General features: G+C 36.9%; 4 protein-coding genes across 4 annotated transcripts; 2 read left to right on the top strand and 2 right to left on the bottom strand.

Annotated features, from left to right (window-relative positions):
• Positions 1-353: 353 nt before the first annotated feature.
• On the bottom strand, positions 354-3,420 carry mmp25a (matrix metallopeptidase 25a). Its single transcript, XM_065281120.1, has 10 exons — positions 3,186-3,420; positions 2,812-2,941; positions 2,538-2,688; positions 2,020-2,324; positions 1,707-1,886; positions 1,532-1,622; positions 1,389-1,468; positions 1,073-1,222; positions 707-985; positions 354-610 (listed from the first exon to the last, which is right to left on the bottom strand). Exons 1-10 carry the CDS (start codon positions 3,303-3,305, stop codon positions 354-356), a joined length of 1,743 nt encoding a protein of 580 aa, XP_065137192.1. The 5' UTR covers positions 3,306-3,420.
• Positions 3,421-3,646: 226 nt separating this feature from the next.
• Positions 3,647-7,973, bottom strand: unc119c (unc-119 lipid binding chaperone c). Its single transcript, XM_065278446.2, has 5 exons — positions 7,341-7,973; positions 6,969-7,082; positions 6,689-6,779; positions 4,497-4,669; positions 3,647-4,359 (listed from the first exon to the last, which is right to left on the bottom strand). Exons 1-5 carry the CDS (start codon positions 7,621-7,623, stop codon positions 4,241-4,243), a joined length of 780 nt encoding a protein of 259 aa, XP_065134518.1. The 5' UTR covers positions 7,624-7,973; the 3' UTR covers positions 3,647-4,240.
• A 3,354-nt stretch (positions 7,974-11,327) lies between these two features.
• On the top strand, positions 11,328-14,947 carry LOC135767860 (uncharacterized). The gene is made up of 2 exons (XM_065277242.1): positions 11,328-11,474; positions 12,051-14,947. Exon 2 carries the CDS (start codon positions 12,059-12,061, stop codon positions 13,652-13,654), a length of 1,596 nt encoding a protein of 531 aa, XP_065133314.1. The 5' UTR covers positions 11,328-11,474; positions 12,051-12,058; the 3' UTR covers positions 13,655-14,947.
• A 1,899-nt stretch (positions 14,948-16,846) lies between these two features.
• LOC135767876 (uncharacterized) lies at positions 16,847-19,709 on the top strand. The gene is made up of 2 exons (XM_065277243.2): positions 16,847-17,204; positions 17,654-19,709. Exon 2 carries the CDS (start codon positions 17,984-17,986, stop codon positions 19,271-19,273), a length of 1,290 nt encoding a protein of 429 aa, XP_065133315.1. The 5' UTR covers positions 16,847-17,204; positions 17,654-17,983; the 3' UTR covers positions 19,274-19,709.
• Positions 19,710-20,203: the final 494 nt, after the last annotated feature.

Genomic DNA, 20,203 nt, shown 5'->3' with positions numbered 1-20,203 from the left:
ACATTTCCCACAAGTCACCTGGTCGACTTCATAAGGTGCTGCGCAGCTCGATCGTCCTATGATATTCAAGTACCGCGAGAGCGATTTGAAAACGCAGCTTTGAGCCGATATCGCGGTAAGTGCTGCCATAGTGATTCGTTTGCGCAGTGCCGCATGAAGTCGTTCATTTTTCATTTGATAGTTAATATTTTCCTAGAATAAACTTTACTGTATTAATATTTAATCTGTATGAAAACAAAAATTAAAGATAACGTTGTTGAAAATAATACACTTTATTTTAGAAGCAGATAAATTCATTTCAAAATCAGAATCATTAAACAATTACTCATTTTAATAGATTATAATAACTGTTATCAGCAATTCAATGACATAACCAGAATAAATATTATGATTTTTGAATACATCCCAACTGATAAAACATCAATCGTAGTCGCTGTGTTGTTAGCACAGCAGACTTTATCTTCTTTGGGCATCTCAGGTGTGTGAGGTGAAATGAGAATGTCACATTTCATCCAGTCAGCAGCTATGGATTTTGGGGATGCAGATTCCTGGTCCAGTGCTCCTCTTTTTAACGTCCAATAATTTGTGCCTTTAAAGAAGTATGTCTCTCCTGTGGGACATTTAGATAAAATTATTTGAAGTTAGTTTAAGAGTAAAAAACAGATGAAAATCATAATAAATAACATCATTAATAAAAAAATCTTACCATCAAGAAATCCAATGATATCATCAGGATGGGAAGGGATCCCCCAGACAGAGGTCAGTTTAGGGTACCCATCCTCTAGCTTCCTCTCTGTTCCTGTTTCATCAAACCTCCAGTATTCCCCTCCACTGAACAGGTAGGTTTTCCCATTGTGTGGCCATCTAAATACTGCATCAACTCTCTCTGGTACTTCTCCCAAAGATGTGTGTAAACCCCATTCTGCAAGTGGTCGTGGGTACCCAGGAAGAGACATTGTGTTTTTAAATACCCAGTACTGATTACCTGAAAGAAAAAGTAGTCCCCAACATTAAAGATCTAGAATCAAAGATCAAAGTAAATATGTGATATCTGTTAGGTTTTGACTCTTACCAGAAAAGAATACAATATATCCATCTCTTCTCTCGTATACGGCATCAACTTGGTCTATTTCTGGAGGCAAACCGATCCAAAAGTTGTGGATCAAAGCTGGAGTCATGGACATTAATGACCCCGACTGAAGCACTCTCCAAAAGTGTGGACCTGATAGTTTGGATGGATGAGGGAGAGGTTGTCAAACAATACAGAATACAGCTTTTTAATGCTTTAATATTTCCATTAACATTATCCTTTTGGTACTTTATAGTTCACAAATAATACCTTTTATAAGTTTATATGAGTTAATTTCTGCCCAAAATGAATGCCATACCTCTGAAGAAGAAAACCTCTTGTCTAATGTTAGCAATAGCATCAAAACCTCCTTGACAGCGATCAGCAGATGGCTTTGAGCTGGTAAAAAAAGCATTAGAGACATAGCGTTGTTTAAAATGTTACCATTATAATGTTACTTACCGGGTAGGATGTGGAAGTGTGGTTGAAAAGTGTGGTATATTGGTTGTGTGTGTAGGAACAGAAGGAAAAGGATTGAAATCCTCGCTTTTTCCTGAATTGTAGACAAAGGAGACATCACACTTTTTAGACATGTTTATATAGGCATTATCTCATGTACACAAGATTAAGCACTTACCATAGAGGGTCTGTATTCCCATTATGTCATCAGGGGATAACTTATAGCTATGCATGTCCCCCACAGGACCATAATAATAAGGCTTCATGATGGAGTCTTTGGAGGAGGAGTGCAACAGACCTAAAGCATGACCAAACTCATGCACTGCAACTGTAAACAAATCTGAGTTGCTGCTCCAGTCTGTAGAAAAAAAGTATGTTTAGAATCTCTCTCTCTCTCGCTCTCTCTCTCTCTCTCTCTCTCTCTCTCTCAATTTATGACAAACATCTAGGCATGTAGAAACAAAATGCAAACAACATGGATTTTTATTTACCTCCATAGGTCCAGCTCTCTTCATCATCAAAGTGCGCATCACCTGCAATGTCTTCCTTTCCTGGGAAAAATGCATGTGCTAGTGTGCCACCTTTGCCATCAAAAGCATATCCATCTTCATGGTAGCCACTGGAAAAGGTAACGTTGATGTCTATCTGTGGTGATGGGCCATAAGATGAAGGGTTGATGCTTTGGAAACGCAACGGTGTGACATCACTCCATACTTTGAGGGCGTAGGTCATAATGAGCCTAACCAGCCCTGGCTTTAGATTAGGAGAAATGGAAGGGGAGGGAAAATTGTGTATGCTGAGGAAAAGAAGCAAGGGATGGGAAATTACTGTACAGGAATATTCTGGAGAACATTAATCACAATGTTATACATTCTGTGAAAAATAACATATATGTAGATCAAAATTAATCATTGTAATCAAACTTTGATGCTCCAAATATCAGATTTTGAGACTTTAGCATGGATTTTACAGACTGTGTCACATATTGTTGTAAACGTAAAGCTCAAACCTCCAGGTGATGTCAGTCTTATCCCATCTAAGTCCTGTCAGAGTGTATCTCCCCAGGTTTCCTCTATCTCTTGTCTTTCCCTTATACAGATTTTTAGAGAAGTCCGGCAGAGAACATCGAGGTCTGGCCATCAACTCAAGTGTGGGTTGATCTAAAGTGCAACAAAAGTAAACATGCAGAAATATCATGACATACTGCTTTCAGAAAGGTTATATGCATTTTATCTGAGTAAACAGAAACTGTTAAAGTAAATAATGAGTTTGGGGATAATTACCTAGTTTCCCAGTCTCTTCAATACCAGCAAAACGCTGCATTTTACGGACAGATTCTTCAATGCTCTCCTTGGTCTGAAGTCGACCAAGAGATTCTGGAGATGGCAAATATCCGTATCGAACTAACCAGTCCTACACACACATGCACACACTTTAATACCAAGAAAAAAGGAGCACTACTCTCTCTCTCTCTTTAAATATATATATATATATGTATATATATATATATATATATATATATATATATATATAAATATGATGAACAATTGCTGTATCTTGTAGACTTTTAATACATATTTTAAAACATATTTTAACCATATAATAGAAAATATTGTACACTTTTCATTTCTATTTTACAGAGATTTAAAATTCTTACCACTCCTCGTGCATATTGGTCCGGCAAAACCACAGGTCCCGCATTCACAACACAGAGAAGTGCAGCACAGATTGTAAAAACTGTGGCCATGCTTATTAAATATTGACATCCACGAAACATATGTAGGAACAGTGTTTAATTAAATTAATTTAAAAATCAAATCTATGCAGAAAAAACAAAAAGGTAACAGAACATTTGAAGTATTCTTCATCCATGCAGCCATGTTGTTCCATGCATTAACGTTTCAGATTACTTCCCATGAGGCTGGGTGTTGGTTTAATCAATACAATTTCCTGCATCTCTCTCTCTCGCTCTCTCTCTCTCAATCTCTCAGTGGGAGATTTAAACATCCGTCTAAATGTGTGACCCTTATGACTGTGTGTGTGACCTTTTGACTGATCACTGTTTACTCTTTTAGAAACCTATGGCAGCTAAAAATGGCCAAGAAGAAGAAGTGTGAACACAGGAATGACAACAACTTGAAGTCCTCCGTTTTTATTCAGTTCACATAAACAACCTACTTTTTTCAAACTTAAACCAAGAAATGTAAGTTTAAAACATCTTTTAACAGCATTCGATGGTAAAGGAGACAAATATGCAAACAGACAGATAGACTAATGAGTATCTCTATAATAGCAGGAAAATAAATAATAACAAAGTAAATAAATAATAACAAAGGATCAGTAGGGTCAGTGAAAGGAAAAGCTATATACCATTCAATTATAAAATAATAATACAACATATTTTCCTTTGTAACTGTGTTTATGTCAATTGTAAGACCCCCTGATAAGAGGAAAGGGTCATGGGCATTGTTTTGTGATAAAAATAGAGAGGATGTTTATGAGCCACAGAACAGGATAATAGAGAAAGAGAAACATTAAAGGCCTGTTATGGATCCTCAAGATGTTTTATTTATCTGGAAGCTCGAGCTGTGACTCTGGACTGAGACGGGAATTGATGGTGAACTTGTGAAACCAAAAATATAACAATAACCATATAGTAAGTTGATATGATCTGTTTACTTTTGCAATAATATGATTGATACTCTGATGTGTTTAGAGCTCCAGCCCTTGGTTGAAAGAGTACTCTGCTTTATGATGCATGATCAGCGTGTTGTTGGCAAAGTAAAAGCTGTCTGACCGGGTCTCGAAGGGGTGAGTGATCATCTCTGCAACTGAAATGAACATAAGAGATCAGGTATTGTACACTGATAAACATACACAAGCAAGTGTCAACTCATACACTATTTATCATGAATTTGTTGAAGGCAGACATCATTAATGTGACCATGCATGAAGGAGTGTAACTCACCTGTGTGTGAATCCAGGTCTGGTAAGCAGTAAATGTGTTCGCAGGTGTTTCTGCTGTGTGGAATACAAAAACCGATTTCAAAGTCAAATGTCTTTAGCAGAAGATCCCTGAAGTAATGGCGCTCAATCAGTCGAAATTTGTTTACTGCTTTACCACCCACTGTAAACTCCAACCTGGTTGGAAGAGAGAAGAAAGTGAGTGAGAAAAAACATTCCTCTTTGTCTATGTGCATAAACAATGTAAATAAAGATTTGTTGGTTCACCTTAAAGGAGCATTTCACCCGTAGAAACATTAATCTTTATTGAAAGTGCGTCATATTTGCAGTCGAAATGTAAAATACATCTAGAATTTGGTGCCTATTTGACAGAGAAAAGGGGTGTTTGTAGTCTCACTCCCTCAACAAAGGCATTGCACTTCCTTCTTTCAATGATGCAAAATGATGATTTTTACATCATTGAAAGAAGGAAGTGCAACACTGAACTTTGTATTTCTCCTATCTCAGCGACAACTGAGAAAATGATGCATGACCATTCAAAAACATGACTGGGGTTCTATCTATACAAAGCTTTATGCAAATGGGTGAAGTGTCCCTTTAAAAAAGTAAGTTTCTTGGTTGCCTTAAAATTGAGTTAACTTAATAAAAAAAAATAAGTTAACTCAGAAAAAAGTGTCAAAAGTTGAACTTTTATTTTTTACAGTGTACAAACATATTGCAGATATGTGGCAGGTACATGATGACAAAAGTTGAAATTGAAATTATAACTTGAGTAAAAATGCAGTGTCTTATAGCCATCATAATATGTGACCCTGTGTGTGAAGTTTATGAGATATATTGTATGTATAATGTAAATATTTTTCTTAACAAATCACATTGAATACCTTTAGAAGGCCTGTATTTATCCCATTGAGCTGTGTGGATTACTTTTGTGAAGGATGGATACACATTCTTTGGACTTGAAGAAAGTGGACCCTGTTCTAACTGTTATAAAGCTTGGAAAAGCTGTGACATTTTCTATAATAACTGAAAGTGCGTTTGTCTGAAAAATGATGGACATATGTATGGCTTCAGGGTGTGTAAATCGTGGTCATTTTCATATTTGGCGGAACTATTGCCTTAAAGATATCAATGTTATATGTTCAAATAATGTTCTATGTTATTTACATTATAGGATGATTTTATGTAAAAAAAACACACACAAATAAAGACTTTAGCTGGGTTTTTAAAGGCAGGATTACATTTGGTAAACAGTTAATATATGGGATTGAAAATGCAATTTGTATTATCCGCGCCGCTAGATGGCGCCAGATCAAATCAATAACAATGACGTAGATTAATGATGCTCTGAAGCAGCATGGACTGATGGGATTTGTTGTCTAACGCTGATGGCCATCAATCAGACGGGAACAAGAGATCATGTTACACATGAGGTAAAGTAATCAAGTTTAATAAATGTTTTGTTTGATGACATCGTTTTTTTTTCATTATGTAAGGTTTCATGTAATGTTCAAAACGCAAATTTTTAGTCATAGATGTTACAGTATTAGTCCAATACAATGATTTGTTAACACAGCACAGAATTAAGTGTTCAGATTAACAAACTTACCATAAAAAAGCAAGTGGCCCGACAGACGCTATTACTTCCGCATTTGTCCATGACACTGTTGTCATGTGGTTTTTACATCAGTAAAGGCGGTGAAAAAGGGTAACGTAGATATTAACGTCATTCACAGGCGACTGCACTGCCCCGTGTCACTGTTAAGGGCAGCAATTTTCTCATAATTTACAAGTAGTTGAAAACATTATAGATATTGTTAGTAATCAGCTGGACAAAATATATAACACCGGACTAGTGGTTTTTGGATATTTTACTGCAAATATCTTACAAATTGTGTCTTTAAAGGGATAGTTCACCCTAAAATAAATTGTCTTTGTTCTGATGAACCCGCAGGAAGATATTTTGAGAAATGTTCGTAATCAAACCGCTCGTAGGTCGCATTCACTTCCATAGTAGGCACTTACGGTTTGACGAACATTCTTCAAAATATCTTTCTTCGTGGTTCATCAGAACAAAGAAATTTAGACCAGTTTGTAACAACATGAGAGTAGGTAAATGATGATAGATTTTCATTTTTGGGTGAACTATCCCTTTAAAGCCCATTAATTTATTTAGGGAACTAGATTCATACATACAAAGCTCCAATCTCTCTCAGATTTAGAAAAGCAGGAGTGAAATGATACTGAATAAAGCGACCCGCATCCAGCTCTATGACATCCTTTATTTCTGTGTGAGAGAGAAAAGACACATTAAGAAGTTATAAAATTGTTTTTCTATGTAACATCCACTAGAGGGCAATGCATTGGTATAAGCATTATTTGTTTGAAACTTTAAAACTGAGCAGTAAAAGAAAAAAGCTGCATTACAAATAACCTCTACTGAAAATGTTTTTTTGAACGCACACACTTGTCACACCTGTTGGACAGTGTCTTTTTAAATCCAGAATGACTGATCCACTCTCCAGGTCTCTAATTTTGAAACGTGAGAAGCGAATATTGTAGATGTTGTCTTCTGGACAGCACAAGTAGTCTGTACACATTACACAACAAAAAATGTAGTAATACACAATGTATTACAATATAATGGAAAATGTGAGGTAACATGTTAGAGTGGTTAAAATGCTATAGACAATTTTACACATAAATACTTACAACTAAAACATAACTAAGATAAAATCATGTAAATGAACAAAATCAGCCTTTATCTTTGTTAATATTAGTAAACTGTAATTTAAAAAGATGATCTAAAAATGGCCTTAAAAAGTTGCATTGCTTTTGGTGACCTCACCGTCTGTATATCCTGGTAGTGTTAAGACATACTGAGGGGTCACAGGGTCTCCTGGTTTCCAGTCCTGGACTATCTCCTCTTCAGCAGCATCTTCTTCTCCTGCAATAAATCCATTCCAGTCCTCTATATCTCTCTGCTCCTCTCTGTCCTGTTCTCCCTGTACCGCCATACCTTCTTTATCCTCTTTCACCTCATCATCTTCCCTCTCTTCTTCTCTCTTCGACAGCAATTCCTGTTCTATTTCTTCTTCACCCTGTAACTCTTTGACACCTTGACTGTCCATCTATAACTTATTATCTAAAGAGATTTTTTCCCGTAATGATTCTTTCTCTCACACTCTCTTTCTCTGGTTTACTTAAATATAAAAGCCATTTGTATTCTGGCACTCTGTGTAATTACCCTCAGCTCTTCTATTATAAACTGTGTCTCAGTGACTAAGACAGATTAAGGCTATCTCCAACAGCTAATCTAAGCCAATCATCCATTAAACACGGACACAGCAACTATAGTATCACTGAAGGGACAAAAAGGAACATGAGGTAGGGTGACAGTATAGAATGGATGTTTGGAATATAAAATGGATATAAAATAAAAAGAACGAACAATGAATAAAATTTAATATAAAATGTTAGACAGAATGGTAAACTCGGAAATTCACAGAGATCTGTAATTTATTTATTTTACAGCTTGATAATTACAATCATGATTTTTAATGATGAGTTGTGACACATTGTTTTAATGCAGTGGTTCACATAAGGAATAATTGACAACGACCACTGAATTATCAGAAAATAATGCACACCCAAGGTGGTAATGTGGCACGTCGGTGTCAGGATCCTTTCAGAATCATATCTTGAATTATATCTAGTCTTTGTGACAGGGTCCTGGCAGTACCATGTTTTATGTGGGAGATGCGTGGTTTTAGAATCGGTTTATTCTAACCACGCATTTCCCGGGTCTCGTCACTTTTTCCCCGATCCCTTATTTTAATGATTTCCAGGTGTATGTAATTTATTTTGTCCCTATTTAAAGTCGTTGTGTTTGATGTTCTTTGCTTGTGCGTTTGTCTCCACTGTGAGTATCGTGTCCTGAAAAAAGCCTGTGTAGTTTTTTGTAATTTTGCAGAGTCTGTTTGTAGAGTCGTTCTACTTTAGTCAGTGTTTTGTTATCTAGTATTTGTGATGTTTTGCCTAGTGATGGGGAAATGAAGCACCGATACTTCTCTTACTGTTTCGAACCATGATTCGAAGCCTCAACGAGGGTGTCGAAAACAGCGCCATCTTTTGGTTAATAAAACATATAGTAGTTGCTTCTGGAAAAAGCTCCGTCAATGAAGCAACAAGCTGATGAAATTCAGATGAATATTAATATTATGTGTACAAATAAAGCTTAGACAAAATGTCTGTGAATGGTCAATATAATAAATGTATTTACTGATTGAAGTGTGGCAATAAATTCTAGTAGGAGTTAATATTCATATGATTCAATACTGTATTGCCCCCTTCTCCAAATCTTACCCTGGAGGTCCAGAGCCCTGCAGAGTTTAGTTCCAACCTTGATCAAACACACCTGCGCAAGCTAATCAAGGTCTTCATGATCTAGAAAATCACAGATGATTAGGGTTGGAGCAAAACTCTGTATAGTGCTCCGGACCTCCAGGGTAAGATTTGAGGAACCCTGCTGTATTGTATAGAATAATGTTCACAGGCGTAATAACAGACGCGCACACAAGTATAAGTCAATACGATACTATATATACAGTATTATGTGGGACCAAAATGTGAATAAGGCAAATAACTCATAAAAAACCTCTAGGGTTCGAACCTTCTGACACGCAAAGCGAAGCGGAAAGTGAAGCTTCGATTGTCATTGGTCACGTGATTTCAACGTTAACAACACAAGCTTCGAATCAAAGCTTCATCTGGCACGCCCACTTTTGCTCGACACAAGCTCCGAAGCCTCGCTTCAAATGTAACATCACTAGTTTTGCCCCCTCGTGGGTTTTTTGTTTTTCTCTTTTTTTTGTGTTATTAATAAAAGTCATCTGTGTTTTTTGTATAAATCCGTCTGCGCCTGGGTTCTTGCCTTGCTATTCCTGACAGTCGGGAAGCGGAGTTAAATCACGGGTGTGCATTAATTTCAAATATTTAAAAGGACTGGAGTCAATTATTTTGCTTATATCACGGTTACAAAAAATATTGCTCTGCTGTCTATTTTTATGACATTTACAGGTTAGGTGTGTGGTTTACAGAAAAATAATCAACACCCATGGAACATTTCTCAGCCAATCAGAATAAAGCATTCAACAGCCCTGTGGTATAAAATGATCTATCCCCTCACAGTATATACAAAGTCATCAAAATCATACAACACATTTAACCTTGTTTATACAAAAATAGTAAAGATGACAGTGCATGATCTCTGAAAGCAAATGTTGATATTTGAAATCACCTAAACAAACACGGCCCAACCCCAATAGAATCTGGACCTTCTTTTGATAGACCCGCCCCACACATACGCTACCCAGGCCCTTACTGCTGATTGGCTACACGTGTTTCTCGATACTCGGCCCGACTCCCTTTTCCAAAGTGTTTTACAAACATCATGTACCCCACCTTTAAGCCAAATGTCAAATTCTCTGACTTTCACTGACTAAAAGCTGAATTTCCAAGAATTATGTCTGGGATACCGTGAGCCTGGATAATGTGTACACTTTGAGTTTATAAAAATTTTGCTTAAATGCCTTAAATAAGTAAACCAGGGATCTCCAACTTTTTTGTGAGCAAGGGCTACCACAATGGATAAAACTTTTGATATAAAACAAACAGTGCTAAATAGCACTAAAAGTGGTTCACTGGCTCGTAATCATAGGGGAACCATTTTTGAGTGCCATGTAGCACCTGTGTAAAACCATATTGTGCTATGTAGAACCATATGTGGTGCTATAGTGGTGCTATATCACCCCATATGGTTCTTCTAGGTGCTAAAGGTGCTATATAACACTAAAAATGGTTCCCTTATAATTACAAGTTTTTTTTAGAGTGTATTCTACTCAAAACTTTTTTCTTTTACTTGCTGATGTTATTTTGTTTTACTTTCTAATATAAAAAAGTAATTAATAAATATTAAAATAGAGGCCATTTATAGAATGTGCCTTGGCATCAGCGGGCACTGTGTTGGAGACCACTGGAGTAAACAATGCCAATAAATGGCTGTTTAGATTAGTGTCTCACTTGAAATCAGCCCTGGACCTGGAAACGGAAACTAAAATTTTAAGTTACAAAATATATATATATATATATATATATATATATATAATTGCCTAACTTTCAATTTCTGGAATCGTCCATGTAAAATTCCATGATATTCCAGAAATTCCATGACAAGTTGGAACCCTCGAATGGAGAATCTGAGAAGTGCCTTACAGTAACTCAGCAATGTTTGTATTGGAAAAACTTTGAGTCTGTATTTTATACATGTTTCAGGTCATTTTTAAGAAAGCATGAGAATTTAACAAATTCACAGAGGAGGAGTAGCCTCATTTCTCAATTACAATACACCAACTGCACACACCCAGAGGAACTATACTGAAGCAATACAAATCACTGAAGCAACTACAAAAACAAACCAAGATCTTTTTCAGTTTTTTGAATATTATGAGATCTGACACATTTAAGGAATAGTGAATGTAAATGAATTGCAGAGTGATTTGGTGCCATTTTGTGAGGGTACCGCAAGGCGCTGCTCATTTGCAGAACAGTCACAGCTTTCATATCTATATCAAGGTCTAGTGGCATTTGCATCAAGTAGATTAAACCAACTGTAGCGAGCGTGTGCTCTCATTAGTGCGCTCTGTAGATTATAAATCTGGATGTTTTTTGAGTCAACAGGATGTGTTGCATCATCCGTTCTTTTTCTGACTCTGAAGGGGCAAGAGGTGGAGCAGCCAAACCACATCCTGTTTTACCCTCAAACTCTCACCTCATCCCACCGTTGCCATGGCGATCAAACTGTCACTTCCTTACGTCAGTTCTATGTTTCGCCTAAATGAGAGAAGTATCCCAGAAGGCACCGCTGTAAAAACATAGTGATTACAGGAAATCAGGAGACAGCGTGATGAGCTCTAAACATCAGGTATGGCTTTTTTCATCCGCCTATGTTGGATAAAACATTTTTTTTAAATTAATTCATTAAAGTTTTAATATAGGTAAATCAGATGCTACAATGTGACAGGTTGTGTCATAGTTTTACGTCGCATTTTGCACGATTACTGCTAGATCAGTCGAGTGACCCTTACGAAAATTAACCATGTTTTGTGGTTTAACTATTAGTAACTATGTTTTTGGTTTTAACTGTTGTCATACCATGGTTAATTTTCAGTGGTTGTGATGTAAATCAATGAAATCATGTGTAAGTCAATTAAATGGTGTGTAAATCAATTGAATTATGTGTAAAACTACACTGTTATAGGATTTACTCTTTATTATATAACTCACTGTTATAGTATTGACAGAAGTAGAATACGAAAAAGATGATTTTTTTCTAACCTTGTATTTTTTGAATGAATAAATGAATGAGTCAACTAATCTATTGTTTTTCCCCAGTAGTGTTAGACAACAATTAAGCTTTATACATTTGTATATAAACTTGAACATCATTTAAATTTGGTCATACGGTCTCTCATGTAGTCCCTCATTTTGTCTTTTACAGAAGTCATAATGCAGATGACTTTAGTGTCCATCACAGTGTGGCTTACACACTTCCTCATAGCCTCATCTCTCAATTACAACACACCAACTGCAGACACCCAGGAGAACAATACTGAAGTCATAAAAATCACTGGAGCAACCACAAAAACAAGCATGCATACAACAGCTTTGTCCCCACCGGTCACGACATCACAGGACAACACAATAATAACAACAGATTTGGCTGGTGAAGCACAAACACATGCAAGTTCAACTCTGAAAGCGACCTCCACAGAGGAAACAGTACCTATGCATCAATCTCAGAATGACTTCATGGATACTGCAAATACAACAGATGGTGAAAGAAATACGGTTATGTTTCAAACAGACACAAGTGTAACAGATACAACCGTTTCATTTTACTTTGCAAGGCTGACACCACAAAAGGACGACAAAAATGAAACAGGAAGACGGTCAAGTGCACACGACACGGGTTACGATGATGAACACAGCAGTCTGGGCTCAGTTACTCAAACACAGACTGAAGGCATCTGGGATACCACACCAGACAAGCAGCCAACATCAGAACCGCTCAACAGTGCCCAAACAGCATCGTGGAAAGACTGGACTGTAGAAAGCAACGCAACAATGAAAGAAAATTACGAAATGAGCTCCACCCAGGCAGCATTTGCTAATTCGAACAAGGAGTCAACAACACAAGGCACAACTGGAAGTGACGGCCTCATGACTGATCATACAGTTCAAACACACAGAGAGGAACATTACAACACAACAGATACAACTTCTGCAACACCAACAATAGACAGCAACTTTATAACTTCTCAAAACTCAGACGTACCCATGACCACAACCTTGCATACCCTAAATTTTACAGAAACAGCTGAAAATCACAGCGTAACACCTGTCAATGAAATGAAAAGTGGTGGACGCTGGACGGGACAGTCCAGCACAGAGGACAGTGGGGTAAATGAATCTACAACACAATATATAGTCACAAACTCTACAGCGCACACAGGAAGAGAAAATAGGACACTAGTTACCTTAGACACACCCAGTGACACCCCAGATATCAACAACAGCTCCATCGTAGCTGAAGTTGTAACAGACATAAATGTCACATCAATTAAAACTGACACAAATCACAGACTTTGGCCTAAATGTTTCGACACAAACTCAAAACAAACTCAATTGCAATCAAAACTGGTGTGCTTTATTACACTGTGGACGTTGGCCATCACTGCTACGATATTCCTAGGAATAAGCATTTTCCTGTGGGTCCGTATTTCGGTTGTAAAAAAAAGGATGACGATTAGTGGAAGAAGGCAGGTGGAAAAAGGTGGACCGGGGGAGAGGGAGAGCCTGTGGGCCGATCCAAAAACATCAGTACAGGAGAGAGTGGAATTCTGGTATGTCAACGGATCAACGTTGGAGGCAGACAGGAAGGAGAGGGGAAGAAAGAGGGAGGAGAGGATCAAGAGGAAAAAACAGGAACAGAATCAGAACGAGAACGAGTTGTGGATTCAGCCAAGAGTGACTGTGGATGATTTAACAGAGTTTTGGTACGCAAATAGAAGAATTAAGGAGGAGAGGACAGAAAGACATTGAAAGACTGCTGGAGAATAGAGTTTAGACAGTTCTACCTCCAGGAATCAGCCTGTATATATAAACACGTTGATGGACAGTTAAGGGCGGTTTCCTGGACAGGGCTTATCCTAGTCCCAGACTAAAATGCATGCTTGAGCTGTCTTCATTTAAAGGGACATCCCACTTTTTTTTGAAAATATGCTCATTTTTCAGCTCCCCTAGAGTTAAACATTTGATTCTTACCATTTTGCAATCCATTCAGCTGATCGGTCTGGGGCTAGCACTTTTAGCATAGCTTAGCATAATCCATTGAATCTTATTAGACCATTAGCATTGCGCTAAAAAATAACCAAAGAGTTTCGATATTTTTCCTATTTAAAACTTGACTCTTCTGTAGTTACATCATTAACTTAGACCGACAGAAAATTAAAAGTTACGATTTTTTAGTCAGATATGGCTAGGAACTATACTCTTATTCTGGCGTAATAATCAAGGACTTTGCTGCCGTAACATGGCTGCAGGAGGCGCAATGATATTACGCATTGCCCGAAAGTCCCCTTGATAACTTTCAATAGCAGGGGTCTATTTTTTAGGCAGTGCGTAATATCAGACTCGGAGATCAATTGAATGGATTCCAAAAAGGTAAAAAAATCAAATGTTTAACTCTATGAGAAGTGGAAAATTAGCAGATTTCCAAAAAAAGTGGATTGTCTCTTTAAAAACATCTTGTACTGACATATCTGAACATATATCAGTGCCACTGTTTTGTCTTAAGATGCACACCAATTTTGTTTTTGTAAGGTTTATTTGTAAAAACTACTTAATAATATGTAATAATAACTGTAATAATATAACTAAGGCCTAGTCCTGGATTAATCTAAACCCTGTCTGGGAAACCGACCCTTTATGTAAGAAAATAATTCTGATAGTAACATAGTAAGATCTGCTGGCTTGATCTTACACTTTTGGTTGTCTGAGGACAATTCACAAACTGAGAAGAAAGTATAAAGTATATTGGAAAGTGATGATGAGTTAGTTGATTCAGTTGGGTGGATAACATTAAGAAATGAGAAAAACTGAAAAGTCGCCCGACCGAAGAAAGCTTAACAGGGTTTCCCCTGATCTTTATAGGAAAGAGTGGGGAGCTCCATTTATACCACATAATTTTACTCCATCACTTTAGCATAGGAACATGTACATTTTAAAAGATTCCTTTCTTGAGCTTACAAATTAGTTTGTATGCATTTCTTTTTAATTTTGATATTTGTTTTCTACTTATTTATTACATTAAACTGCAATGTTTAAAGGAACATCCTCTATAACGTTTCTGGCTTTCTAACCTGCCAAAAATTGTCTAGTTGTGTACAGATATATATACATTTGGTAACAATATGTAGCTTTGAGATACCAATATAAACTCTTTGGTGTCAATATGTGCCTCTAAACAACTAATATGAAGTCTTTGGTACCAATATGTACCTTTGAGATACTAATATAAACTCTTTGAACAACAAATGTGAAGCTTCTGGTAACAATATGTAGTACAGAACCATATCTGGTGCTATAGTGGTGCTATATCACCCCCGAATGGTTCTTCATTGGTTTTTATAGATGCTATATAGCACTAAAAATGGTCCCCCTATGATTACAAGCTTTTAGTGCTATTTAGCACCAATTTTTTTAGAGTGTACATTTGAGATACTAATATGAAGTCGTTGGTACCAATATGTACCTCTGAACAATTAGTATGAAGTCTAAACTATTTGGTACCAGTATTTACCTTTGAGTTACTAACATGAACTCTTTAGATGCAAAAGTTTATTTTTTAAAGGGGACATTTCACAACACTTGATAAAGATGTCAAATAAATCTTTGGTGTCCCCAGAGTATGCATGAGAGGTTTTAGCTCAAAATAGCATAGATAATTAATTATAGCATGTTAAATTTGACACTTTGTAGGTGTGAGCAAAAATTTGCCGTTTTTGGGGGTGTCCTTTAAAATGCAAATGAGCTGATCTCTGCACTAAATGGCAGTGCCTTGGTTGGATAGTGCAGATTAAAGGGCAGGATCATCCCCTTCTAACATCATAAGGGGAGTCAGATTTGAATGACCTATTTTTCACATGGTTGCAGAGTTGTTCACCACAAATAAGTTACTGGGTTGATATTTTTACATTTTCTAGGTTGATAGAAGCACTGGGAACCCAATTATAGCACCTAAATATGGAAAAAGTCAGATTTTTATGATATATCCCCTGTGTCCATTATTTGAACATTTTATTCTGACTTCACACTTGCAGCTTCTGGTTTAGTCTTTTCTAGTGGTGACTTACCCAAAAAATATTCTAGGATTGATCACCGCCAATAAAATCTTTTTGTAAATCTTCCAGTGTTGTCTTATATACACTCTAAAAACAAACGGTGCTATATAGCACCAAAAGTGGTTCTTTGCTCGTAATCATAGAAGAACCATTTTTAGTGCCATATAGCACCGGTGAAGCACCAGTGAAGCACCTGTGTAGAACCATATAGTGCTATGTAGAACCAAATGTGGTGCTATAGTGGTGCTATATGGCCCCTATATGGTTCTACACAGGTGCTTCACCGGTGCTATATGGCACTAAAAATGGTTCTTCTATGATTACGATCCAAAGCAACAGTTTTGGTGCTATATAGCACCGTTTGTTTTTTTAGAGTGTATAGGTACTGGTAAACATTATATTGTATTGTATACAGAAATAAAAGATATAGATTCATTATGAAATCGTGTGAAGAAAATTTCATATAGGGTGTTACTGATGAGACTTGTTTCTTGATAAAAAAAAGAAAAATATGTCAAAAAAGGTGTCCTGAAAAAGGAATTGATACTTTTCATAAGTCTGCTGTTTTCTGCTAAAGTCCCACAGAGGGACTTTACAAAAAACATTGTGCCTTCTGCTAAAATGAAACTTTTCTGTGTGAAGTTGCAATAATGGTATAAAAACTCCTGTGAGAGATATTTTCAGTTTTAAAGGTTAAGCTTCAACTGAGATGGTAACATATATATCAAAGTTGATTATAAGAAGTGTTTAAGACAAACTATCACACTTCTCTATGTACCCAACACAAGTACCTCCACCCAACAAACAAACCCATACCGCATTACTCACACACACATACAAACACATAAATACATGATGCTAAACTTGTGCGTGCATAGAGTCTAAAACGAACTAAAGTGTCAGTGAAAAAACCCACACAGCCTTGACAGAGCTTCCCATTACAGCCTAGCTTCTCTTTTTCCACTTCAGCCCTAAAACCAAGATAAACGTTTAACAGAATATCATGAAGCACTTTGCATTTCTGCAACTTTACTAATCTTTCAGTACCAGCCCCTCTCATACAGATGCTGTCAGTGATACGACAAGACGGTCAGAGGGAGGAGAAATAAAAGAGAGCATGCAGGAGTGAGGAGAACAGAAATGAACAGGATATAGGTGTTTGCTTCTTTTTGCGTACGTTAAGGTTTCACATGTGAAGTTTGGTCTTGGTGGTCGGAGTTATAGCAGTGAGTTTCTTCAGAGATATGAAGGTAAGTGCTGCCTCGCATATTCATCAAGAGACCAAACACAAAAAATGAACTGAGGTAGTCCTGTGGGTTTAGTATTTTAAGATGCTTAATGACAGGTAGACCACACAAAAGAAGAGTAAAGGTTATGCACTGCTCAGAGAGAAATGTAAATACTAAACTACTACTTAAATCTCATTCTGGCAAACATTATTTTGTAGATTTTAACTGTAATAATGTGCATTTATTACTATAGAGAGGTTGTTCTAACGTGCTCTTAATTAAAAAATGATGAAATATGATGTAAAATAATGTGCTGTGATAAATCAGCTACCGCCAAGCTGAATCATTTATGTACTTATTCATGAAATGTAATGCAGCTTCACTAAAACAAACTAATATGGATAATTTGAACAAATGAGAGTGCTAATCGAGTATCTAACATATTTTTGTTCTGCTTGTGTCTTTTTAAGTTTGCCGCATGGTAATTTGGCCAAGGCTGAAATCAGCCATGTTACACTGAAAGAGAGAATAGACGAAAAGAGGAACAAAAAAGCTGTGCAAACCTTTCCGGCCCAGATACATGAACGATTACCCCAGCAGAACGCTAAGTGTGCAATATGAACCTGTTACATAAGAGCTTTTGACGATAAATTTCTCCTAAGAGTTTTTATATAATCTCACATTTTATCCAAAATAAAAGACAATATTTGCTCACCTGAGCATTTTTATTATTAACAAATACCTTGCAAGACATTTGTGAAAACCTTCTTGACTGTCTCCCAAGTGACTATTTAGCCAGCATGCACATCCTGAGGCAAATTTTCAGCAATGTCCTGCTGTCTCTTGTTCTTGGACTTTGTTTCGTGTCCATTCAGGCACAAGAGACAGATAGGACGGGCACAGATGCCACCAGCGCATTATCGATTACTGAGACTGTGAAAGAAACATTAAGGACTGAAAGCATCATTACGTTTCCACCTACAATGATTGTCACAGCACTACCAACAGAACCAAATCAGGTTCATTCAGAATCCACACAGAGTTATCAAATGAGCACGAATCTTGATAAATCAACAGCTTGGACTACTGTGCAAAATGTTATCGTGACAGAACAAACAACACCATCATCTGTTTTTGAAAGAACAACTGAAGAACAAACAACCATGGCGGTGGAAACAACCACCATCAGTGTGACTGATTCGACAACTTCTTTGCCAACCACGAGTCTTCACGAAACCACAGGTGGCATCACTACTGCTGACCTGACTAGTTTGCCTACTGTAGATCACAAACATGAGACGACCGCAACAACAGATGCCGTGACTACTGAATCACCAGAAGCTATCACTTTTCAACCAACCAGAGACCGGACTGAGTCCAGTACATCCATCACATCCAAGGCTGTGGAAACCACCACATCTGCTTATGTTACCACATCGATCTCTACAACTACAACTCTAACCTTAACATCACAGCCAATTCCTGGTGCTCCTAATCTGATTCACTCAACGTCTGGAGAGGACTTAACCTCCACCAATTGTACAGGTACCACCGTTGTTGGATATGCAAGTGACGCTATACCGTTCTATCACACACAAGGTTTTATAACCATAGTGTGTGTGAGTATCGTCTGTGTGCTATTTGTGTGCTTGCTACTGTTCATCCTATGTCGAAAGAAAAAAAATACCTCGGGAAAGTTCGGCCCTGGGTACATGAATGGACAAAATAAAAATTCCAACAAGAAAAAAGGGGTGGAGAAGGATGCGTGGGCGGGGCCTGTGCATTTGGAGGCTGGAGAGAGAGTGGAGTGTGATGGAGAGGTACAGGGTGCTCCGGAGTCTGCCAATGGAAACAGGGATGGAGAAGATGTGGTGCTCAGCACATTTGTCCCCTTCGAAACCGATGACACATCTAACGGTGGAGTGGGTGGAGAAGGAACAAAAGAGGCTAAGAAATGGGAGGAGCAAGAACCTCTGCTTTACATAGATGAGGATGAGGACAAGATTACAGAGGGAAACAATCAAGAGAAACCGGCCTCTGAGGAGAAGATTTTAAGTGGAGAAGCATTTTGTCTCACAACAGCCGTCTAATATTCTTACTTTATCTGACTGGCAATTGTGTGATAAACAAGTACAAAGTTATAAAAAAAAAACTACTGTATATACAAAGACATTTGGTGGCTTCAGAAATTCCCATTTTAATCATTGAATGAATCTTTTTTTTTACTATTGTGGTGGTTTTTATTGTTGTTATATTTTATTTTTGCAAAAGGGTATGTGCCTCTTACTCTTTGGAATTGGTCTACATTGTACAAAGTTCATTTTTCACTCTAATAACAGTCTTCTCAAATTATCCATTTAGATGAACGATTTCTAAAAGAGTATTTTTTGCAAAATAAACAAAATGTACATTTTAATGTCAAACATTTTGGTAAAGTGAGTTATTACTAACTCCTGGTAAAATACAAAGAGTTAATACTAAATCAATGAAGCTGGTTTTCTATTAAACACTCTAAAAACAAACAAAGTGGTTCACTTGCTCGTAATCATAGCCTATATGGAACCTTTTTAAGTGCCATAAGTGTATTTAAATGTATTTATTATTATTTTTAAGGAGTTGGCTATTATACAAGATTATTTAGGCTTTATAAAACCTTAATAAATGAACCAAGACCGTATAATTTTTAAAAAAAACTTATAATGTTTTCCAAGAAATTGCATGGGCATTAAACTTTGATGTAATATGCTAATTTAAAGGGATAGTTCACTCAAAAATAAAAATTCTGTCATAAATGTCTCATCCTCATGTTGTAAACCAGCATGGATTTCTTTTTTCTAATAAACACAAAAGAAGACATTTTGATAAATGATATGGAAAAAATAAATAATATGGAATTCAATGGGTACTGTCAACTGGGTGCTTACCATCATTTATCAAAATACCTTCTTTTGTGTTCATCAGAAAAAAGATATTCATACAGTTTTACAACAACATGAGGATGAGAAAAATGATGACAGAAT

The sequence above is a fragment of the Paramisgurnus dabryanus genome, chromosome 3 (genome assembly GCF_030506205.2).
Source record: "Paramisgurnus dabryanus chromosome 3, PD_genome_1.1, whole genome shotgun sequence".
NCBI lineage: Eukaryota > Metazoa > Chordata > Actinopteri > Cypriniformes > Cobitidae > Paramisgurnus > Paramisgurnus dabryanus.
The sequence above is the reverse complement of the archived record's forward strand: the minus strand, read 5'-3'. Positions and strand labels throughout refer to the sequence as shown.

Excerpts from the sequence above, each read along its gene's own strand:
- mmp25a (XM_065281120.1), bottom strand. The coding sequence starts at position 3,305 with ATGTTTCGTGGATGTCAATATTTAATAAGCATGGCCACAGTTTTTACA. Across the intron at positions 1,623-1,706 it reads GGGAATACAGACCCTCTATG|GAAAAAGCGAGGATTTCAAT; the intron begins GTAAGTGCTTAA and ends TCTACAATTCAG. Across the intron at positions 611-706 it reads TATCATTGGATTTCTTGATG|GAGAGACATACTTCTTTAAA; the intron begins GTAAGATTTTTT and ends AATGTCCCACAG.
- LOC135767860 (XM_065277242.1), top strand. The coding sequence starts at position 12,059 with ATGCAGATGACTTTAGTGTCCATCACAGTGTGGCTTACACACTTCCTC.
- unc119c (XM_065278446.2), bottom strand. The coding sequence starts at position 7,623 with ATGGACAGTCAAGGTGTCAAAGAGTTACAGGGTGAAGAAGAAATAGAA. Across the intron at positions 7,083-7,340 it reads ACTACCAGGATATACAGACG|ACTACTTGTGCTGTCCAGAA; the intron begins GTGAGGTCACCA and ends TAATGTGTACAG. Across the intron at positions 4,360-4,496 it reads AGACCTGGATTCACACACAG|TTGCAGAGATGATCACTCAC; the intron begins GTGAGTTACACT and ends TGTTCATTTCAG.
- LOC135767876 (XM_065277243.2), top strand. The coding sequence starts at position 17,984 with ATGCACATCCTGAGGCAAATTTTCAGCAATGTCCTGCTGTCTCTTGTT.